This window comes from Eptatretus burgeri, chromosome 1 (genome assembly GCF_056783735.1).
Source record: "Eptatretus burgeri isolate ZD-2024b chromosome 1, Ebu_testis_v1, whole genome shotgun sequence".
Lineage (NCBI taxonomy): Eukaryota > Metazoa > Chordata > Myxini > Myxiniformes > Myxinidae > Eptatretus > Eptatretus burgeri.
The window spans coordinates 131,059,694-131,084,693 of NC_140961.1; the positions used below are offsets into that span (position 1 = coordinate 131,059,694).

The 25,000-nt window shown below is 45.7% G+C and overlaps 1 protein-coding gene across 6 annotated transcripts in view; it reads left to right on the forward strand.

Annotated features, from left to right (window-relative positions):
* Nucleotides 1-25,000, forward strand: part of DNAH10 (dynein axonemal heavy chain 10) — a 494,970-nt gene that overhangs the window by 117,441 nt on the left and 352,529 nt on the right. For all 6 annotated transcript variants that reach the window (XM_085898117.1, XM_085898134.1, XM_085898126.1 and 3 more), the window contains 10 exons: nt 6,227-6,425; nt 6,546-6,740; nt 7,038-7,208; nt 11,484-11,660; nt 11,770-11,949; nt 12,650-12,819; nt 12,931-13,082; nt 13,190-13,354; nt 15,458-15,665; nt 17,671-17,827. In XM_085898117.1, the coding sequence (XP_085754243.1) occupies nt 6,227-6,425; nt 6,546-6,740; nt 7,038-7,208; nt 11,484-11,660; nt 11,770-11,949; nt 12,650-12,819; nt 12,931-13,082; nt 13,190-13,354; nt 15,458-15,665; nt 17,671-17,827 (1,774 nt within the window). The remainder of the gene's footprint in view (nt 1-6,226; nt 6,426-6,545; nt 6,741-7,037; nt 7,209-11,483; nt 11,661-11,769; nt 11,950-12,649; nt 12,820-12,930; nt 13,083-13,189; nt 13,355-15,457; nt 15,666-17,670; nt 17,828-25,000) is intronic.

Genomic DNA, 25,000 nt, shown 5'->3' on the forward strand with positions numbered 1-25,000 from the left:
TAAGGGTTGGCTGTTAGGGATAGGGTTAGGGTTATGGCTGTTAGGGTGTATATGTGTTGGGGTTCGAATTAGCTTTTAGGGTAAGGGTTAGCTGTTCGGGTTCGGGTTCGGGTTAGGGTGTAGATCTGCTGTTAGGGTTAAGGTTAGGGTGTATATGTGTTCGGGTTAGAATTCGGTCAGGTCAGGCATGGGAGGAGCATGTGCCAGAACAGCGCGTCGCTGGGTCCACTTTCCACTGGTACTCCAGGGGCCTCCGTCTGGCCATCCACAGGCAGATGATAGGCCCATCCCCATGTCATTGAGATGCTGGCCAACCTGCTGCAGCAAGCAGGAAGCACGTGGTCGGCGCATTGGCTTCCTCGTCCACTCACGAGGACGACAAGACTCCCTCGCTGAGAGAATCTGGTGAGCAGCATTAGCGTCAGGAAAACGAGTCGCATGTCCATAGAGCCACAACTGAGGCTCACGGACAACTGATGCAGGTAACAAATATCTTGTGAGCGAGTGTTTCTCAGCAACCGCTCGTTGGACACAAAATAATTAATCCGACCTAGCGAGAGCCAATGAAGGATTCTCCGAAGAGAGCTGGTTGTTTCCAAAGGAATTAAGTGTGCATCTCAGATTCGTGGTCAAGAGTCCAAGTGTCGCATCTGGCATAGAGTAAGACTCGAGGCTGCACCAAGGACCCGAAGACTCGGAGTTTCGTCGTCCCGCAGCACACAGGTACTGGCAGCGTGGCAGCGCGGCAGTGCCACACCTGGTGATCCAGTGAATGCATGACTCCCCAGGCCCGACCCAGACGTCTATTGACCTCTGACTCACAGGCAGCAGAGACATGAATATGAATATGAATATGACTATGCATATATGAATATGAATAAGGAATATCACTGCCAAGGTAAGTGAATCTCTTCACGACCTCAACATCCTCACCAAAAAACAGACACGGACAGGACAGCACAGCACAGCACAGCACAGCACAGCAGCATCCAAGATGTCGTCATTGAAAGCCTGGATGTTACTTTTGACCCAAGAAACCCGTAATCCCAGCGGCTCCAACTACCCGATAATTCGACACCTCGAAACGAAGAGAGGGCCCCCAAAAGGATATGTAAATTCTCCGCCAGGAAGATGACATGAATGCTGCATCTTATGCGAAATCAAGGTCCGAGATGTTGATATTCCCAAAGAGAGATGCACCGCAGATGCAGTCGCAGCCGCAGCCGCAGCCACAGCCGCAGCTTGTTCTCTCCAACATCCTTCCTAGAATCCAGTCCATACAGGTGCTGAAAAGTGTCCTGGGGGTCCAGGCCAGTACACACCCCTGACGAAGTCCAGTAACAACTCGAGGAAAAAAAAATCAGAGATGGTTGCACCAGCATCAGCACGAGCACCACCACATTTCACAGCACTCTCAGTACGAGAGTAGGGTTCAGACATCAGATCGATCAGTTTTGGTGGCATCCCACGACGAAGACCAAACACCAAAGACCAAATACCAAAGACCAAAGATTCCTCCAGTGGGCATCCCGATTCATTGAATCGATGGCTTTACAGAGATCAACATACAGAGGCTGTAGCCAGCAGCCCCTGCCGAAACTCTCGCGTACGTTTGCTGAGGACCCGAATAGCAAGGATACCGTGGGTCGGTCAATCGTTGACAACCTCTTTGGTGTAAAGCCTGAATGCTCTGGACGCTGTTGCTCAAGCAGATGGTGGTGGTGGTGGTGGTGGTGGTGGCGGCGAATACTATCCCTGAGAATTATCTGAGCGAAGAGCTTGCCCGGCACTGACAGCAGCACTGACAGCAGCACACCTGGGTCGGTACGGTAGTTGTTGCAGTCTTGGCGATCACCATTCCCTTTTTTCGAGAGGTACAACAAAACAAAATAGACAAGGCCCGTCTTGCAATCAGTTGGGAGCATAATTTCCTGTGTTCCAGGCAGAGTACTTGCAAACTGCATGCAATGACATGAGGGCAGCACAGCGCAGCAGCATTTCCACCAGTCTTGAGAAGTTCAAGATGGATGCCACAGATTCCTGGAGCTTTACCCCGTTTCAACCGGTTCAGCGCAGCCCCACGTGTTTCCACATGCGAAGTTGGACCACAGTTGATTGGAGCGCAGTGGAGCGCAGCAGAGGGTCAGCAACAGGTTCATGTGACATACCCACGTTGACGTCCCACTCGACAGCTGGTGGATCAGCCTGGTACATTAACCGCTCAAACTAACTGGCCCAGTGGGCAGTCACTTCAGACTCGTCCTCTGTTAAGAACGTACCACCCTCTGCTCTCACTGCAGTGCTCCGAGGGATGGACGCAGTACGCAGTACACAGTGCTTAGACGATGAACGCAATGCGCGAATTCCCCTGCAAGCGGGACGAGAATCACCTAAGCTGTCCACAGGTGATTCTCTACACCAGGGGTCGGGAACGTTTTTGACTCAGAGAGCCATGAAAGCAAAATATTTGGAAATCTATTTCAGTGAGAGCCATATAATATATTTTAAGACTGAATTCAACTAAATGTGAGTATAATAAGCCTCTGAATTTATTATTTTAAATAATGTAATAATACTCACCATTAATGGGACTTCTGGTGCTGCATGGATTTGCTGATGGCTCTGTAGTCTGGTTGGTACTTGGTGACGTTAAGCTTCATGCAAGCGTTGAGGCTTTCATCCGTTAGACATAATAGTAGGTTGGACTTGATGTTTTTAAGATGTGAGAATGACTGCTCACATGCATACGTAGATCCCAACAAGGTCAAGACAGCAATACTCACACGCTGCAGTGTGTGGTATGTGACAGGAAGCGCGTTCCAAGTTTTGATAATCAGCTGGTCTTCGGGTTGAAGTTTTTTCATTTCTTTCCACATGTGCTTGCTCGCCAACTCCGCATTCTGTCGTGCGATTCTTTCCAAATCTTCAATCAGTGACTTGAACTTATTCACCCACATGTCTGAGGCCTTCAGGTCAGCCACTTCTGCTTCAAAATCTCTGACGGAGACACCAGGAATGTAACTCAGGTCGGCTGTGTTCAGTGAACACTCGTTTGGATGGGTGATGAAATTAAAAAGACGAGTGTGCTCACGAAATTCTCCAAAGCGTGCTTTGAATAACTGTAGGAGATTGGATGTGAAGCCAGCTAACTGGTGGAGATCAAAGTTTTGAGTGGGCTCACTTGCTGTGCATGCATCTTTAAATTGTCTCAGTTTTTCAAAATGTAGTAAACGACCTGTTTCAAGATCCATGATAAAGAGCTCCAGCTTGTTTTCAAAAGCAAACACGGCTTGTTGAAGGGATAACACTGTATTTCCAATGCCTTGCATTTTCTCGTCGAGTTGGTTCAGATGTTTAATCATATCCACGAGATAGTAAAACTTGAGGAGCCACTCAGTTTCGGCTAGCTCAGGATGCTCAATCCCTTTCATTTCAAGGAAAGTCCAGATTTCGTTCAAGCAAGCCGCAAAACGGCTAAGCACCTTCCTTTTGACAACCAACGCACATTGCTGTGCAAAAGCAGACCGTGATAGTTATTTCCAACTTCATCCAGCAGTGTTTTAAACTGGCGACCATTTAAGGCTCGTGCAACAATAAAATTGATCACACGAATGACCAGCGACATCACTTCGCCAAGCTGCTCATCACACATCTGATATGAGCACAAAGTGCCTCCTGGTGTAGAATGCAATGGAAACTTAGGATGGGTCTATTTTCATGTTCACGGAGAATCGCCACAAATCCTTTGTTTTTCCCCACCATACACGGAGTACCATCAGTACACACTCAGATAAGTTTATCCATAGGTAGATTTTTTTTCTTGAGCGAACTCCATTGAAGACTTGAATAAATACTCACCTCTTGTGGACCCTTTTATTGGCAGAACAGCAAGACTTTCTTTGCGCAGTGTATCACCAGCAGCATATCTTGCAATCACACTGAACTGCGACAAATTGCTTATGTCTGTTGACTCATCCAAAGCCAGGGAAAAGAACGGCGCTGTATTTATGTCCTTCACTTGCGTTTCCTCCACTTGGTTTGCCATCATGATGGTACGATCATGAACAGCTCTTGCCGACAGAGGCATGTCTTATATCCGTTTGATTATCTTGTCTTTGTTCGGAAGATCATCAAAAAGTTCATTGGCTACATCCAACATGAACGTTTTAGCATCCTCGCCATCTGTGAATGGTTTTCCGTTCCTCACTATTGCTAAAGATCCAGCAAAGCGAGCGGAATTATAGTCACCTTGCCGGGTCCATACGTGGAGTTGCTGCTGGCTGGCTTGCACCCTGCTCAGTAGCTCTTGGCACGCTTTCTTTCTGCTGTCTCCCGCAGGGTATTTTGATGCAAAGGTAGCATGGCGTGTGTCGAAGTGCCGCTTTATATTCGACCGTTTCATCGATGCAATTTTGTCATTGCAAATTAGACACACCACAGAACCTGCTCTCTCCACAAAGGCGAATTCTTCGGCCCATTCGTCCTGGAATGTACGATACTCTTCATCTTTTTTTCTTTTCGCCATCTTCTTCGTCGAAGGGTTAGCTTTGAGCAAGTGAGAGAGAGAGGGAGATGTTGACCCAACTGAGGCTTGGCAAATAGTGAGTCTGGCTGGCCTGCGCACGGGATTATATACTCGAGAGGTGCGGCGCGGCCGGCCGACTCTGGGATGCTGTCGCCTCAGCGGTGGCGCGTGATTGGTCGAGATGAATTCCGCGACGCGTGTCGGCGGCGGCACGTCATTAGAGGAACCGAAATCACTAGTCGCCTCGGCCGCATGACTGAACGAAACAAAAACCGCTTCAGCCAATTCGGAGGCGTTTTTTCTTCTCTCCTTCTGCCAAGTTCAGCCCTGCACGTGAATGAAGCACGACACCATTCAAACTATAGGTAAAGCTTCCGTGAGAAATATTGGGCTTTCAAAGTTTCAAGCTCCAATTTTATCTGCGAGCCAGATGCAATCATCAAAAGAGCCACACCTGGCTCGCGAGCCACACGTTCCCGACCCCTGCCCTAGAGTGATAAATTTGGTGATTACTTGACTATTACTATCAGATTTGGACTGAGCTCAGAGTAGGAGGCGACATAATCCACTCCGTTGCAGAGTCTCTTCCAAATTTATCCGTAACCTGGCGATCCGTGGGATTGTAATTCTATAATTCCCAGCATATACTGTTCACATGTCTAATTGTTTGCAATTTTCGGTGGGAACCCTGCATGGGACATTATGTATGGAAGGAAACTATCTTTTAACTCCAACTGGCCATGGCAGATTCTTAATTCCCTCCTGAGACACTCTCGTTGCTACGGAGTGTTCATACTCAGTCCTCATTCAAACATTCCTCTTTATCCCCCACCAACCAACGAAATTGGCGGGGGATATAGAAATGGGTTCCGTCCGTCCGTCCATCACATTTCGTTTCTGGAGCTTAACTACAAATCCCCTCAAGATATATTTACGAAATTTGGTACACATATCAAGCAAGTGGTGAACTGGTGCCTTTTGATATTTTCTAATTGATAGGTCACATGGTTTGGCAGCCATGTTGGATTCAAGAAAAATATTAAATAATGTTTTCTCTGGAATCACATAACTTAACGAAGCGAAAATTTGCAACTATCATCTTCCATCATGTCTGCATACATAGTAAAATTATGACGTCACAAGTCACATGGTTTGGTGGCCATCTTGGATAGAAAAGCACACCTCATCCGATTAACACGAAACTTCACACACGTATTCCACTGGAGGATTGGAGGCAGAATGTAAATTTATGATGTCATAGGTCACATGGTTCGTCAGCCATCTTGGATTGGAAATTAATTAATTTTTAAAATCTTCTTCTCCAGAACGGCTAGACAGATTGAGGCAAAATTTCACATACACTTTCCCCAAGACATCCTTTCAGAAGTTTGTTAATTTCTAATTGATAGGTCACATGGTTTGGTGGCCATATTGAATTTACCCTAAAACGTTCAAACATCTTCTCCAGAATGGCTGGTCAGATCAAGGGGAAACTTCACATACAGTACATATTGCACACGCTTAGGGAATATAAGTTTGTTAATCCTCATTTACTATGGCGGGGGTTATCGAAGACTTTGTCTTCAACGGATGCTAGTTGTTCTTCATTCGATTGCTGACGGATTTTGGGAGCTCGAGTGTTATTGCCATTAACTGCCTTGTTCATGTCATTTCACATGTGGAAGCTTTATTTGAATGCAGTGAGAGTGCTGAGGAAATTAAGACGAAAGCGTCTGAGGCGCGCATGACTCTGGAGCTTTGGAAGGAGTGTTACTTTGAGGTTCGCGCAAAGATAGAGGCGTCTGGCATCGAGCAGCATTGGGAATTTGACCGCAAGAAGTTGTTTGAAAAGACAGACTACATGGCTCGTGTTTGCCAAGATATTTACGACATTGCACAGGTGACGAGCTTTCTTCAGACTCACCTTCTGGTCCATATATCCATTACTAATAATGCTTATCTTGTTCTTGGTGTATTATGATCTTTATCAGAATTGTTTAATCATTATGATCTTTATCAGAATCTACAGGACTTCCAGAAGATCTTTGGACCGGACATGAAGGCATTAACCGGCGAGGTGCAGAAAGTGGATGCAGCACTATCACAGGTCACCCACCTTGTGCAGTCATTTCACAATATTGACTTCACCCCTTTCAATCTGCGACAGCACCATGCCTGGAGATGCCTGATGGATGGCTTTAATGACCAGATGTTGGTGAGTAGTTAATATCAGTACACTGAGGATTCTTTAGCACCTGGCCATGGCAGATTCTTTCGCAAGGTATTTTTAAAAAGGATTCTTTAGCACCTGTTTCAGTCTTATTGAGACAGAATACAGATTCCCATGCCTATCAGGACAATGTGCAACCACACTCAGAACAGTCTCGCAGTGTTTCTGGTCTGAAAAATGTCTACAAACCATCAAACCTGTCCTTGTTCTTCTCAGCCTATTGGCAAGAACTGTTGCAACATTCTCATATATTTGACTTTCCACTCTTATGCCCCTACGTAGGCAATTGAAGAAGAAGTAATCGAGTTCGTAACTGAATCATTACGGCGTCATCGCTCAGCAGAGGCAGCTTTTCACTTCTTGCAGAAGCTTCAGCACACACGCTGTACAGACACCATAAATGCTCACGTGGTGAAAACGTTCAGACTCGTCCTGCTGCAGTACCACAAGGAGGTCAGGCTTTCCACTGCAATAGTAAACCAAGGAAACCAGCTTAATGTACTTAAATAAACACTACATTCAAGCCATTTATTGAATATACACAAGAGTAGTGGTGTTATGCAAAAATTTGAGGTCCTGGAGCCCTACAAAAATGTGTTGGCCGTGATGTTGTCACGAGGTCCACCTTCACATCAAGTTTTAGCATGGCACTAATCATTTGAGTCCACAAAATGAGTGATAAATGAAATATGCACATTTTATCATGATAAACAAAAGCTTTACACACACTCACTTGATCTCACAAATGTTTTCTTTTTTTTAAGAATCCCCGTGTGTATGAAAAATTCAGATCCCCGTGTATGAAAAATCCATTTAATCTTGAACCACCGTTTTTCGACGAACTGTATTTTAAGAAATGAGTGAAAAAAAAAATAGTACCATGTGATAAGGGCTGGCAGGATGGTCTAGACTCTAGAGGTATGCTGCACGTTACCCTTGAAGCTGTCTTGCCTGGGTTTGAATCCTGACCCAGCTATAAACTGTTGTTCCCATGGTTTGTAGAGATGGTAATTACCTCCACCACCAACGGAGGATGGAGGTTATGTTTTCACCCCTCTCCATCTGCCTATCTGTTCACAGGATATCTCAAAAAGTTGTTTGCGGATTTGGACGAAATTTTATTGACAGGGGAGGTGTGTGACAATGAAGAATTGTTTAGATTTTGGTGAAGATCCGGATCTGAATTATAGAACAAGTGGGGTTATAGAAGTCAGGATTGCACAAAAGTAAAAAAGCAAACACACACACACGTGCACACACACACACACACACACACACACACACACACACACACACACACACACACACACACACACACACACACACACACGAGGGTGGATACTTTGAGACCTGGTAGGTCTCCGTTCCATCTCCTGAAACCCATCCATGTGTGGCGATACTCAACAACAGCAACTTTCACGCACGCACGCACGCACGCACGCACGCACGCACGCACGCACGCACGCACGCACGCACGCACGCACGCACACACACACACACAGTATATATATATATATATATATATATATATATATATATATATATATATATATATATATATATATATATATATATATATATATACATGCACACAAAAAGGTGGAGATTGTGAGACCTGGGAGGGCTCCGTTCCACCTTCTGAAACCCGCATGTGGAGATAACAACCAACGACACACACACACACACACACGCACACGCACACGCACACGCACACGCACACGCACACGCACACGCACACGCACACGCACACGCACACGCACACGCACACGCACACACACACACACACACACACACACACACACACACACACACACACACACACAACTTGAATGATGATAAAATTTATTATTTTCCACCAAGACTCATAGTATGCCCCACGATGATTTATGAACAATGAAATAGCTTCAAATCATTTTGAATTTGATTTTACCACATTTAGAACCCAGTAATAGATCTTGCATTTGGAAGCAATCTGTGTCTTGCCCTCCATCACCGATGGTAATTGTTTTTAGATACAATACAGATGCATACGAGTTCGGAGACTTTATAATAAACATTAACGTTTATTTGCTTACAACATGTACACAGCACTGCCTCCTGAAAGCATTCCATACCTATCTCAAGTTTCCCTGAGGAAATAGTAGTGGGCCTTCTCTGAACCGCTGGAATTCCAGTGGGGATGCTTCACCTGTGATAGTATTTGTTCAGGATGTTGAATCCAGGAATGATAATGGAGGTGACAACATATTGTTGTGGTTGTGGAAATTCGCAAACCACCATTCAGGTCCCGTAGGTGAGATATCTCTGTAAGTACATGTGTAGTTAGCCCAAACCCGTTGTATAGAGGGAATTTATGTGATCCATCCGGGCTGTGACGCTTTGAGTTAGCCATTTTTTTTTCTGTTCTATCTTTTATTTCAAACAAACAGCATCTCAACAACCACGCCATCCCCACCACAGCACCAACCACACTACAACCACGCCACCTCCACCATCAATGCTACCACATCTTCGCCACTCACCATTCAGCAGGCCCTGTGCAGTTACGATCTCTGGGCACAAACAGAAACCAACGGCTATGCTCGGGGGTTTTCCCGCCTGTTTTTCCCGTCGAGGTTCTCCGCGCTCGGTGTGGAGGAGGGGTGATGCAGAGGTCAAAGGTGAGAAAGGGTGGGGGCCTCTTTTTGGGGGAATAATTCCCTGGCTCCACGCCAAGACTGACTCCCCCCGGCTCCCGCACGGCGCGGGGTGGAGGGAAAGCGAGAGGTCGCGCCCCCCTTCGAGAGGCTTCTCCAAGAAGCTCGAAGGGAGGCAGGGCCGAAAACGGGGCGGAGCGAAGGGCGGAGCCCCACGCTACAAAAGGCAAACAGGACGGACCTTGAGGGTTGTTGGTTTGGTTGGTCAAGAAGTGGTTGGTCAAGAGGTCGTTGGTGGTTGAGTTGGTTGGTCGAGAGTTGGAGTGAGTGGTTAGTCGAGGATTGGTCTTGATGGTCGTCTTCTGGCTCGAGTCGCAAGCTTGTGGTTCCTGCCTTGCTTCGTTGACCTGTGCGCGAGCGTGGAAAACAGCGCCGAACAAACCCCGTCCGTTTCCCCAAAACCCCGTCCGTACCGTCGAGTGGCCAACACGTGCAGGCGTGAGGCACGCAGGAGAGGACTCGCCTACCACGCACGGGCACGGAGTCGCGGCCAGGCGGGACCCCGTCGACGGACGTCGGAGAGGGACTCGACACGCTCTGGGAAGTCGCAACTTCCATTTCTTTTGGGTTCTGTGTAAACGTGTGTGTGTGGCGCCAGTCTGGTGAAGTAAAACTGTTAAGTGTTGCCGTGTGTCGGCCTTATTCGGTAGTATCTCTGCGTCATTGTTTATTTTGTTACATTTGCTTTTTGTGCATAATTGTTTTAATTGCTATATGTGTGCTCTCCGTGTGTCGTGTAAATAAAGTGCTTGCATGTTGAATTGTTCCCCGTTTCGCTGCGTTCTTTCCTTCGTTTGAATATCCATCTTGCTTCACGTAAAGGGTTGGCAGTGGGCTTAATACACCCGATAATTAATCGGAACCGTCGAGGCCGACGATAACACCGCTCTGTTATTCCGATAGTGCGGAACGGATCGCTTAAGCGGCCCGTGTCCGGAGTCGACCTGCGGCGAGGTGCGATCGCCCGGTCTACCAGCCGCGTGGGTACTTGGGTAGGTCGAGTTTGGCGAACAACCCTATCCCACGCGGGTGGCCGATTGGCACGATCGTGGTGAGGCCGAAAGGCCCACCCGTGACTGGCTCCCAGCGTTAGTCCGAGAGGGTCACGACAGAATTGTCCGTCCGGTGGGCAACGTGCCGCGATTCGAGTCACGTGGCCGTTCGCACGCCGGCGGGCGCGAATTCGCAACAATATGTTCAACTTGGCTTGATGGTGCAGGTTGTGTGGCTGGGAGGGTGAGTTTCTTTACTGCATTCTGTATATAGTACACACTGCAACCACAGATCGCCGTGAGATGGGGTGGATGAATTTGTGGTGAGTGTTGTATCAGATGCTCCCATCAAGGGGAGTGGCATTTCTTCCATTACACTCCTGACCTGAACCTTAAAGATGATGGTGGATGTCTTTTATAGTAGCCAGGAGGTGAGCCACACATTCCAGAGTTTCCAGCTTGCATCTTGCTCTTGTTGACACTGTATCGATGTGGCTAACCCAACTAAAATTCTGGTCAATATTGACCAGAATGGTGGATTCTGAGATGGTGATGTCATTGAAAAACATGTGCATCCATCATCACTTTCATTGGAGAATGTCCTTATGAGCTGACGCATCTAAGATGCGAATATAATTCTTCATTTGTCAGCTGAATCCTGGTTGTTGTCAAGGTCTTGCTGCAGACAGACGTGCATCACTTCATTTTTAGCTGTATTTTGAATGACACCGAAGATTGTGAGATCATCAAGGAATATCTCCACATTTGAACTTGTATGGGAGAAAATGTCATCGATTAGACAATTGAGGGTGGTTAATCTCGGGACACCACCTTGAGGAAATCCTGCAGTTCTATGCCATGGGGGACGTGATGATGGGCCACCAACAACCATAACCATCCAATGCATCAGGGTTACACCATCCTTCCTTTACATTTACATTATACACCGGTATATGTTATTATAATGTGTTGTTGTCAGAAATCGCATAAATTCTGCAGCTTCCTTGGAATTGTTTTAACATTAACTCATTTACATGTAGGTGGAGGTGGTGAGCAGAACTTTCATGCAACATCATCCCGACTCGCCTGTTGGGCGCAATGAACCACCAGTAGCCGGTTCCATCCGTTGGGCCCACATTTTGTTCACCAGAATCAAACAGCCCATGCTGTGCTTTCATCGAGCAAAGGGCATGTTGGATGGGCAGCAGGGAAAGTGTGTGAGTTCATCATGATGGTTCACCCACAATGTCTGTGTACACAGTAAAAGTGCTTTGATTTGCTTGTACGTACACTTTCCTTGCTCAGAGTTGTGCTCGTGTTGTCCAGGCCAAGGATTGCTATCTGGATGTAGCACGGGGCATCAAAGCATACAGCGATGGACGCTTCCTGGCATGGCGTGAGCTTACCGAACAAATATTACCAGGGTGTCTTGAACGCAAGATTCTGTGCAATGTGGAGCTCGATGCCAACTTGTCTTTACATGAACTGCATTCGGCTTCATTGTTGGTAATCACAATTATCTTTACAGACCTGCATAAATGTGAGAGGACTATCAAAATGTTTTCCACGTGCCTCATTTAAGAGATTGATTATTCTTGAGTTTGTGTGCTTGTACATAATGGGTCTTCAAGCATGGCAGGATGGCCGAGAGGTACGTACACTCCCCTCTATGCTGTCTAGCCTAACTTCGAAATTTCGACCCACCTATAAAACTGTCATCCTGGTGTTTCAGAGGCAGAGTGATTCATCAACATGTGTGTGCCATCCTTCAGATGGACGTTAAACTGGGAGTCCCGTCTGCTGGCATTAGTTGGTGGATGTTAAAGACCCAACGGTGTCCTTCGCGAAGAGTAGGCGAGCTATTGTCGGCACCATGAACAAATTTCAAATTCTTGTCATAACTACAGCTGGGAAGACAATGACAAGCCTCCCAGTATAAGCCCTTGCCAAGAAACTGCTTCGGCAGCACCAACGCTCTGTAACATATGGTACACCCGAACATAGCTCTTTATTACACCGGCATTATCACCCACACCTGTTCTCCATTAAAAATGGACGATGTACATAATAATCACATGTACTGGGGTGGAGAGGCGTAAATTTGGATGAAACATAGGAGGAAGAAGGTTGTAGACAAGAAAAAGAAGGTTCTTGATTACATTGTACTGGATTAGTGCTTGTGTTGTGACTGTTCTTGTTTCTGCAGCACATTGCGAGTGCAGGTCAGGGTAGGTTTTACCTGCCAGAGCACTTGCAGGTTAACTTCTCTTCTGAACTGAGTGAGATCATAGCAGAGACAAAGCACTTGGAGAAGTTGGGCTTTCCAGTTCCGGAGCTTGCACGCAGCATTGTTCTTCAGGAGGACAAGTTTACAAGGTGTGGCATTTGACAAAAAAAAAAATTTGAAAAGTTTTTTTCTTTCTCCCTCTTCTGACTTTGCATAATTAATTTTGTAGGCTGTACAGACCACCCATTTCTTTCTGACAGATGCATCGATGGTCTGCACCAAATGCTCAAGCATTACCGGTCAGTGATGAGCAACCTGAAGCCAGTGGAAGAAAAGCTATTTAAGAGGGGGATACAAAACCTGAAACGAGTCCTCTACCCTGGATTGCTATGTCTCACCTGGAATTCACTTGGTCCGTTTCATTTTTTGATTAATTTTAATCCAGTAGATATATTTGCACACACCTCTCGATCACCAAAAGTGATGATTTCACACCTGGGTGTCGTATCCGTTGTGCAGGTATAGAGGATTACACTGCACGTGTGAATGGGGCCATTGCTAACTTTGAATCTCTGGTCACCGAGGTATGGAAGTGCTTCACCAAAATTAACTTGGAACTTGAAGTTGTGAGGACTGCAAACCTGTTCAAACTTCCTGCAACAACAGATTGTGACAACTTACCTGGTATTTTAAGCAAAAGAGGAAATGATTGCTTTCCTCTTCAATTTCATTATTGTGAAAGATTACAACATAGCTCAGAGGCAATGTACTCAATTTTGTCTGGTTAAGTGCAGGTTTTGCTTCCCAATGAAATGGTCTCCCAAATTTGAAATTTGAGAAGCACTCAAACATGGGTGAATGAATGATGGCAAGGTATGAGGGTGTTGACATCATCGTTGGAATAAAAATGTTCTCCACGAAGGTGTTCCTTAAGTTTGGGGAAGGAGTGAAGATCTGACATTTATCATGGTGATGGAGCTGGTAAGCAGGAGGGTAACTCTGAAAGGTATTTTGAGGAGGATGTTGTATATGGATGATCTAGCTGTTGTGGCAGAGAGTAGAAAGACAGGTGAATCAAGAAGTACTGGGGGAGTGAAAGAAGGCATTTGAGAAACATGTATTGAAGATGAGTATGGAGAATACATAGGTGATGTAGGTCAGGCAGCAGAGAAAATAAATGAATATCAGTTTAGAAGAGAAGGAGATCAGACAAGGAAATAGGTTTGAGTATCTGGGGGGAACAGTGACTGGGAATGCTAGGTTTGAGCCAGAGGTGCGGAGGAGGGTACTGGCATGTACGAATGCATGGAGGGAATGATGGCAGACCAAATAATATCAATAACATTGAAAGGGAAATTTTTGGTATCCTGTGAGACATCGGCCTACCTTTCTCGTCTCCAAACAGTGGTCTGTGAGAACAACTGGGTCAGGAGGATTGCGGGAGTGAAGAGAGTGGATATAAGGCGGATGGAAGAAAGGGAAGAGCTTGGTGTGCAGATGAGTTTCACGAGGAGATTGGTAAAAAGCTGGCTGAGATGGGTTAGATACTGGGTGTGGATGGAGGAAGAGAGAGTGGAAAATAGAGCAGATTGGTTGAGGGAGCAAGCTGGAAGGAAATTTGCTTGAGAAGGGAAGATTGTGTGAGGAGTGATATCAATCAGGTGGTGGTGGTTGGAGAGTGGAGAGAGTTGGCTGAGGACAGGGGGAAGTGGAGGAGTATAATGGTCAAGGCAGGACAGAAGCTTGGTAGCATTGGACCTCACCCCTTATAAAGGGAAGAGAAGAAGATAGAAGAAGAAGAAGAAAGGCCAAATTATTACTAATGTCCATCCATTTTATCTTCTCCTTTCCTATTTCTTCTCCTGCCTCCTTTATTTTATAAACTTGTTGATTCAATGCTTTTTTAATTATAAACTAGCAAATACAACCAGTCACTTTGCTAATGGGGATATTAAGGATGGGGCGAGAAAGATGGAGGGGAGGGAGAGAGGAAGGAGGAGTGAGGATGAATGGGAGAGGAGGGAGGGGAAGCTTGGTGGGGGTGAGGGGGCTTGAAGAAGGAAGAGCGAGGAAGGAAGAGAGGTGGGGAGAGTGATGCCTCACCAAACGCTGCTACACACTGTGGGAGGGATGGGTGGAAGGAAGGAAGGGAGAGGGAGAGACACACACACAGAGAGACACACACAGACACAGTGGTGTGGGGGGAGAGTGCTGCAAATTTAATGGGTGGGGGGGGTAGCAATGAGGGTACAGACAGAGAGAGAGAGTGGTGTGGGAAGAGAGAAAGGTTAGGGGAGGAGGTTCAGACTGTTTAGGCTGGTGGAGGTATGCACTCTATCACGTGCCATTCTAGGTATTAATATTTCAGTTGTTTCATATGCATCCTGTGGCTGCTGGTTACATCATTTTCTAGAAGCGCAGCTGTGCCCACTGATGCAGTACCCCTGTCACCAATAAGATGGTACTCATGATAACCTCAGAAGGATGACAGGCTGAGTAACCCACCTTGTGTTGTTTCAGCAACACAACAGAGGGCTAGAACTCAAGAATTCTAAGATCTTAAGTCAACCACCTTAACCATTAAACCAACAATAAACTTTAATGTTTCAGTCAATTTGGTGTCTGTAACTTTTCATGCACATCAGTTTGCCCTTTTCTGATGTGCTCAAGGTTGAGCTGTTTAAAATAGAGAACACCCTGTGCTTAGAATGCCATAGTTAATGATGACCATTGTTTCAAAATGTGATTTTGCAGGCCATTTAGATTTGTGGCTGTTTTCCTGAACAGGTGTGAAGGAGTTCTTTGATCAGATGGTGAAAGAGCGGTATAACACCGTGGATGTGCTGGTGTGGAAAGTTAAGAGTGTGGTTCCTTTCCTAAAAAAGGTTGAGAGACTAGTAGCAGACATGGATACTGGCTTCTCGCCACACCTTGCATCTTGCTACACTTATTGGGAAAGAAAAATATATCAAGCACTACTCGACATGATCTTGAGGTATTTGTAGCTGTTTGAACAGGATTGGAGCCCTTTCATTTTGAACATTTCTACAAGTATTATGAATCTCTAGCTTGGTCGATTGTAGAATTCTATATTTGTCGAATGTGGAACCCGAGATTGGTCGAATACGGAACTCTAGCTTGGTCAATTGTAGAATTCTATGTTGGTCGAATATGTAACCCGAGATTGGTCGAATGTGGACCACTAGCTTTGTCGAATGTGGAACCTGATGTTGGTCGAATGTGTATCCCTAGGTTGGTCGATTGTGGAAGTCTATATTGGTAGAATGCGGAAACCGATATTGGTCGAATGTAGAATTCTAACTTGGTCGAATGTGAAATCCTAGCTTGTGATTGCCCATCTGAGATAGCAATATAGATCACACAGGAAATCAGTGGAGACACAATACATGATTACATCCATTTCACCTTTGATTTTCCTTTTGTCAAGGCCAAACCAAGGCCAAAAAAAGGTTTTTGTTTTTTTTCCAAACAAGAGGGAACGGTCTTTTTTTTTCAAATGCAGCGCATGGCTGCAGGTTGCGTCATTTGTTTTGGGCATGGCTGTGCCTTGCCTCTGATGCAGTGCACGCTGTAGGTTAAAGCAGGAATTTGTATTTTTTTCAGCGTCCTGGTGATAGCTCCCCTACTCTTCAGGAAGGACACTGTTGGATCTTTAACATCCACTAACTAATGCTGGTAGATGGGGCACCCAGTTTAACATCTATCCGAGGGGTGGCACAAATATTGATGAATCATCCTTCCTGTGAAACACCAGGATGATCGTTTACAATTATGCTGACATTCAAACCCGGGCGAGACAGCTCAGAGGGCTTTGTAGCTTAGGAACAGCTGTTCCAGCATTTCCGTTTATTTAATACTCTCACAGGTTCATTTGGGAGGAGTAATACAGCTTTGGAAATACAAGGAAACCCACACACAAGTGCTCTTATGCCTGTAATAGCTGTGTTACCTCATTGGTCATGCATTTACCTTTTGTTGAACCTTGAATCAAATGTCCATTAAACTCAAACCGTTCAATGTTTCTGACTATGCCCAATCTATGAGCACAAAACAGAATGCTAAAGCAGGAAAGAGGAACCGCAAAGTGATGTCGGTCCATCAGCAATGAAAAGGAGATGGCAGATTTATTTTATCATTATTTTGCATCAACATTCAAGGGGGCTCGGCAAGGGGATACTGTCCCATTGGAATGTAATTTTCTATCAGAGGCATTTGGGATTTTGAGGATATGAAGACTGAAGAAAATGAGGTCAAAGGTCAATTGGGTAAGTTTTAAAAGAATGTAAGGTACCAAATCCGTTCATCTGAGAGTAGTCGGAAAGGTATCAGGACAGTTAAGCATAGGTCTAGCAGCATTGCCAGTAGCCTGAGGAGAGGATACATACCATAGGATTCAAAAGGAAAGGTTCAAGGGCAAAATTGCAACACATGAGACCGGTGAAATCGCACTTGTAGTGGGAAAGCTATTTGAACCAACAAGCAGGATCTTTGGCACAATTTATGGAGGACCATTTGAATATACAGAGCAAGTATGGACTTGTAAAGATTACGTCTTGTTTCATGAAACGTAATGGAATATTTTGCAGAGATAATCGGTTGGGTCGATAATGGCATTCCGATTGCTTTGATATATCTGGGTCTACATCCCAATGAGAGAAAGTGCTAAGTTGTAAAGATACTGTCAGCTGGGTCGAGTCAGGTGAAGTACTTGCTAACTAATTGAGTTGACACTGTCATCATTAAGCTGCCTCGTTGCAAATGTAGTCTATAACGGGGGGGGGGGGGGGGGGAGGAGCGCAGATAGGTGATTGACATGAACTGCTCAGCAAATGTGACACATTGTGTTTTAAAATATTCAATCACATGCTTATTCATCTTTCAAATAAATACAGACCAAGGCAACTGACGTGTGGTTATAAGGTATAAAGTAATGTTACAGGATTCCGGTGAGGGATACATCCTCGTGCATTTTTCTGCAGGAATTTACTTTACCTGGACAAGCTCATCCTAGCAGACAGAACACTATTTTACGTGGAGACTGACCGATTTCTGTTCGATGTCAAGTTACAACCAAGTGCGACCAACATCTGCAAAATGGCTTTGAACTGCATGCATGGCTGTGTCGAAACCACCAAGGCAGGTCCCTCTGTTTCCTATTGATACCCTGCACACGCGAAGCGAAAGGCAGGATTCACGTCTGTCTATCTGTTTGTTTGTCTGTCGTCAGTTTATGATCGAGAAACAACTTAATTTCAATTTAAATGCTGTATTTTGAACACAAATTAGAACATGAATCAGAAAACGAACCTGTAGATTAGCAGGACTTTGGCTCTGAATTTGTCCCGATCGTGCATTCACAGAGAGGAGTGAGAATATTTTTTACTTGTCTGCCTGTGGCTGGCTTAAAATGCTTGGATCCTCAGTTCAAATCCCCCTCGGCTGTTGAATTAATACCAGGTGGGGTTAACTCTGCCTGTCATCCTTCCAATGTCGGCAAAATGAGTGCCAGCTTGCTGGGATGATTGAACCATTCAAGTATCTGTGTCGGAGTGGCGACCCGTCCTGGATTGTGCCCAATAGCCAAGGAGACTGCTTCGGCAGCACTGACGCTCTGTGCAGAGTATGGTCCCAATGGAATGGAATGTCTGCCTGTCTGGCAGTGAAACAAAATTGAAAATAATTCCAAACAGGAAACTTACCGTTTTTAAGGAAGTCATAAGGGTCACATACAGGCACAAAGAACGAATGTAACATGTTAAATGAGGTAGTGTAAAAGATTCTGCTTCAATAGCGGTAAACTTCCGGAATTTTTTTTTCTACGACTTTTAAAATCTATTTTAAATTTCAATTATATTACAGTACTATATATACTTGAACATTGAAGAACACAAATCACATTTTGGCACCTTTAAAACCCTCCCTTGTAGCAGTACTTGGACATAATATTATGGCAGTTTACATCATCATGAACAATGTAATTTGCCAGTTGCAGCTCTCGCTCAAGACTGCATTGGGTAAGGTGTTCTATGAACTATCTCGTTTGCTCAATTGTCATCCATTTACAAAATTATAAAACCTGCACACCACTTACGAACCTCATCTTTCACCGAAACGTTATGAGGAAGCTAACCATAAAACAGGGCATGATTCGCTAAGGTTCGTAGAAATCCATTGTGGGAATGCATCGGTTACACACTCCAATGCTGACTCGCTCCCATTGAAATACTCTTGTGTCTCCTCATAACTAATGGACTAGCTGTTCTACGGATCTGTTGTTTTATAGAAAATCCATTATGTCAGAACTCGTACTACAACTCCCCGCCACCTCAAAAATGTTTGCCTTATCAATAGATGGCTTCTTATAGTGTGAATGATATTAATGTACAACAATGGTAACTGTGAACATTGCCCAATAACTTCACAAAGTACAGGAGGGTTATGCTTAGATCAAAACAGAACATGCTGTGAACACTGAAGAGACTGTCATGCAGAGAAACCATTAACATACTGCAAACTGCTCATCCTAACAGACACAACCTCCCAAAATCCAGGCTCACAGCTCACCTCCACTTCATTCCAACGCTCTGCTCCCACTTGTGGGACCTTCTTCCTCAGTCTCTTCATTTTCCATCTTCCCTCCCCAGGCTTGAAGCTAGCAGAGAGGCTGGCATGATAGCCTAGAGGTATTCACATTCCCCTCTGAGCCGTCTATCTTGGGTTTGAATCCCGACCCAGCTATAAACTGTCATCCCAGTGTTTCACAGGCAGGGTGATTCATCAATATGTGTGCTGTCCCTCGGATGGACATTAAACTGGGCATCCCATCCACTGGCATTAGTTGGTGGACGTCAAAAATCCCACGGTGTCTTATGCAAATAGTAGGTGAGCTCTCGCCGACATCATGAACAAATCACAAGTTCCTGCCTGCTCTCACCTACAGGAGGCACTGCATCAGCGGCACAGCTATACCCTCCAGAAAATGATGCCACCCACAATCATGTCCTGCACAGGGAAAAAAAGAAGACAGCAGTGCACCATCACCTCAGATCAAATTCCCTCCCTTCCCGTGCTTGCTTTCTATCCTCGTTAACCTCTCCCCAACTATACCTGCAGAGTGCTATGTCTCCTTCCATATTTTCTTTCCGACTTTTTACTTCATCTCCACTGGCCCACTATCAGTACATGGTCTTCTTTCCTTTATCACCTCACTCTTTCACTACCATAGACATTGTGTACATCAAAGCTGTAGTTCAACAGGTTTTTGGAAGCGATAAAAGTACACCTTATCCTCGGGCACCATGCTTACGACATAAATGTACCGCTCCAAATATTTGCTACACTTCATAATCACACCACTATGAGCCTGGTGTGGCTCAGTGGTTAAGGCAGTGGCTTGGCATCCTTGGGGTCCTGAGTTTGAGCCCCGCTAGCTGCTGAGTTAGCATCAGGGGGGTTGACTCAGCCTTTCATCCTTCCGAAGGTTGGCAAAATGAGCACCAGTATACTGATAATTATCGACCCTGCAGGGTCGAAGGTGACTAAAGGGTTGGCATCAGGAAGGGCATCTGGCCGTAAAAACATTGCCACAACAGGGGTGAAGGTGACTAAAGGGTTGGCGTCAGGAAGGGTATCCGGCCGTAAAAACATTGCCACAAGAAAGGGTACCATGATTGGAGCCTGCAAAAAGCTGACCCCTGCTGAGGGATAAAGGCTTTCAAATGGTGTGATGATGATAATCACACCACTCTCAGTACTTACCACAGCACACAAGGCCAAAGGGGTAGAACTTGAGTATCCTCATGATACCAGATTCATCGTACAAAACATCTCATAATTGCACTACATTGCTTTACCAAACCGCACACTCGCATGAACCCAGTACCAGGTAAAACCACACCATTTGTTAGGGTGAATACAACACTATACAGGGTAAGTCATAAGTCCCAGGACACGCTTTTGGCGACTTGTGCAAGATTTGTTTATACCATGTGTTGATACTGGTTTATTTTTTTTCAGATAATACAAATCATGCATTAAACAAACATGGCAAACAAATAGGATCACAACACATAAAATTTTGCATCAGTTTTCACGCAGCACGTGGAGAAAAATGATCTTGTTTCGTGACAATGGCAGACGTCATATGGATGTATTCAATGTCTAAGGAGGTATTGTAATTGTTGTATGAGTAATATTTTATTATTAGCTTATCTGGAATTTAAATTCCAGATGAGGCATTCTCATCGTGCACCATCTATCTGTCCTTTTCCTATTTCAACTTCTCCGGCCAAACTGCTGAGCCGATCCGGCTGAAATTTGGCAGCAAAGTTCCGCTCCTGACTGGTAACTGGGATTGCAAAGCTCATTCCGGTCACGTGAATTTAAGAAGATCAAAATGGCAGACACTAAATTCCTTCAAAAATCTTCTTCTCCAGATCCACCAGTTAGAATGCAACCAAATTTAGGTTACAACATTAGGCTAGTGTCGGGATGTTAAATTGTGATGGCCATGCCAATCATGTGACGGGAAATGTGTCAAAATGGCTGGTTTATTCAATTTTTGGGAAAAAATCACATTAATTCCTTCAAAAATCTTCTTCTCTCGACCCACCAGTCAGAATGCTACCACATTGGGGGTTATAATATTAGGCCAGGGTCCAGATAAGCTGCAGACGCAGTGGTCCTATTTTTACACTCGCCAGAGGAGAGGGTGTCAAGGGTGTTACATTTGGGTCCGTTTGTCTGTCTGTCTGTTTGTCCACACATATCGTGAGTGTTTTTCTCTGGTGGTGTGGCAGCCATGTTGGAAAAAAGGAAAAATATTGACCTCTGCATCTCCAAAACCCACAAAGGAAAATTGAAACTTGCACAGAGAAAATACTAAAACATGGAGAATATGTGTGATTTTAGCTCACCTGGAACATAGTTCCGGGGAGCTTATGGGATGACACGTCGTCAGTTCATACGTCTGTCCGTCCAGAAACAATTTCAACTTATTCTCTGAAACTACACACACGATTTCGATGAAACTTGACTACAACCTTGAACATCCGGTATTTGCCAAAGTTTGCTCATGATCTGAAAAATTGGGGTCTAAGAGGGTCTGCGGGGGTCAAGTATGAGAGCATGCGCTGGAGCAGCACGACGCTGTGTCCACTTTCCGCCAGTAATCCAGGGGCCTCCGTCTGGCCATCTCTCAGGCAGATTCATGGCCCATCTTCATCTTCTTGAGATTCTGATCAACCTGATGCAACCACGAGGCACGTGGTCAGCCCATTGGTCTCCTCCACTCACAAGGCTCCCTCGTTGAGAGAATCTGCTGAGCAGGGTCAGTGTCAGGAAAAAGAGCCACATGTCCATTCAGCCACAGCTGATGCTCACGAACGATGCAGGTAACAAATCTCATTTGAGTCTCTCTCAGCAACGGCTCGTTGGATGCAAAGTCCGACCAGCGATGGCCAAGGATTCTCTGAAGAGACGTGGGACCAAAGGAATTAAGTTTCCGTCTCGGCGCCCTTGTCAGAGTCCGTCTCACATCCGTAATGCAAGACTGGAAGCACCAAGAACCTGAAAACTCAGACTTTGTTCTGCACAGGCGGACGGCAGATGGACAGCGTCACCCCATGATCCAGTGAATCCATGACTCCCCAGGCCCGACCCAGACGTCTATTGACGTCTGGCTAACAGCCAGCAAACACATGAATATCACTGCCAAGGTAAGTGAATCTCTCCATGACCTCAACATCCTCACCTCAAATCCGGGGCAGACAAGATCGCAGCATGTAAGATGTCATTGAAAGCCTGGATATTCGTTTTGGCCCAGGAAACCTGTAATCCCAGTGGCTCCGACTCCTCATTCAGCACCTCGAGGGCCCCAAAAACGATATCCAGAGTCTCCGCAAAGATGACTATCATCTGCGACATAAAGGTCTTCAATATTGACATTCCAAAATGATGCACCGATCTCTTCATGACCGATGCAACTTGATCTCTTCGACATTCTCACTTGAATATAGTTCACACAAGTGCTGAAAACTGTGGGAGCCAGTACACTCCAGTGTGACCACTCCTCATTTTCATAAATGCCAAGGTGAGCCAATAAAAAAAGCCAAGAATGCACAAGGTTTCGGAAAAGCGATGATAATAGAAAACCTATACGCCAAGAAAACCTATAGAAAACAAGACGGCAAGGTGAACAACGAATAGCCAAGATCTTCTGAAAAAGCCAAGGAGTGGTCACACTGGTACACTCCCATAATGAACACCAGTAACAACTGGAAATAAGTCAGAGATGGAACCACCACATCTTACACCACTCTCAGTACCAGAGTGTAGTTCAGACATCAGATTGATCAACTTTGGTGGCACCACACGAAGACCAAGAATCCTCCAGAGGGCATCCTGATACACTGAATCAAACGCATTGTAGAGATCAATGTAGGCTGCAAACTCTCGTCTGCGTTCGGTGAATACCCAAAGAGCAAGGAAATGGTCAATCGTTGACCTCTTTGGTGTAAAGCCTGACTGCTCTAGACACTGGTGCTCAAGCAGATGGCAGCGAACCCTATCAAGAATTATCCGAGCAAAGACCTTGCCCAGCACTGAGAGCAGCATCACTCCTCGGTAGTTGTTGCAGTCCTGGCGATCACCCTTCCCTTTCCAGAGAGGGACAACAAGGCCCCTCTTTCAGTCAGTTGGGATGAATCCTGTGTTCCAGGCAGAGCACAGAACTGCATGCAAAGACAGTACAGCATTTCCGCCAGCTTTGAGAAGTTCAGCATGGATGTCACAAATCCCAGGAGTTTTACCCCATTTCAACCGGTTCACTGCAACCTGTGTTTCCACAAATGAAGGTGGATCACAGTTGATTGGACGGTCAGCAATAGGGATAGCAACACCCTTGACACTCAACTCAATAGCTGGTGGGTCAGCCTTGTACAGCCGCTCAAAGTAACCGGCCCAGCGGGCCTTCACTTCGGACTCCTCTGTAAAGAGCCCAACACCCTCTGCTATAATTGCAGTAAACCGCGGGATGGGCTTGGATGAACACAATGTGCGAATTGCCCTGTAAGCAGGACGAGACTCACTTGACCACAGGTGATGCTCTATCCCCTCATAGATACCTCGTACATAGGCCTCCTTGTCCTTCCTCAGCGCACATGCAGTTTTACACCTCAATTCCCTGAACAGCTCAGCTCTGCCATTAAGCCTGCCCCTGCGACTCTGATCAGTGGTATCTAGTGTCCCTTGAGAGACAAAATTCTTCTTTGCCCTTCTGTGAGTTCCAAGACATCCACCGGTAACCTCAAGGACAGTGGTCTTCAAGGTACTTCACAACTCTTCAGGATTTCCAAAGCACCCAGACCTCCCAAATCCCTACTCAGCCTGTTCACAAACTCCTTAGCTACTCTCACATCCTTGAGCTTGCCAATATCCAATGTCGGCTGGGATGGTGCCATTCTCACGGATTTAAGCTGCAACTTCAGAGTTGCGACAACAAGCCTGTGGGCGGCATTGAGGAACTGAGCACTCCAGTGGAGAATGCAGTTCTGGGTCATCCTCCAGCAGGCATCAATGAGCACATGGTCAATCTCCTTTGCCATACCACCATCGTTGAAATACCAAGTCCAGCAATGGGCCTTTGGGTGCTGAAACGCTGAACCATCCAACCTAAGACAATGACTTCTTGCAAAGTCAAGGAACTTAGTGCTATTCTGGTTCACAGTTCCAGACCCATAGGAACCAACACATGTCTCATAACCATCACTATCAGTGCCAGTTGATGCAATGAAATCCCCCAAGACTAAAAGAATATCTCGCCTGGGGCACTGATCAATCACAGACTCGAGCGCGGCATAGAATGCGTCCTTCACGGTGAGATCACTCACATCAGTCAGAGCATATACAGAGACCAGGGAAACAGCACCCAAGGAGTGATGAATTGTTAGTCTCATAATTCACTCATTCATCAGTGTTACCTCAATTATCAGCTTATTGGACACATCTACAGCAACTCCTTGGGCATGGTAACCATCAGAGCGACCAGACCAATAGTAGATGAAGCCACCTGCCATGATCTCCCCACTATGCAGTCTCAGAACATCAGAGAGTGCTGCAATACCGATGTTGAAACGCTTGAGCTCAGATGATAACAGAGACAGGTGATCATCCTCTCTTAGGGATAGAACATTCCAGGCACCCACCCGAAGGGACTGCCTCAGATTAACCCAAGGAGACGACCGTCTGGTGGTCGACACCTCAGCACCACTCCGCCACACACCACCGCAATCTTACCCTGGATGTTTACCC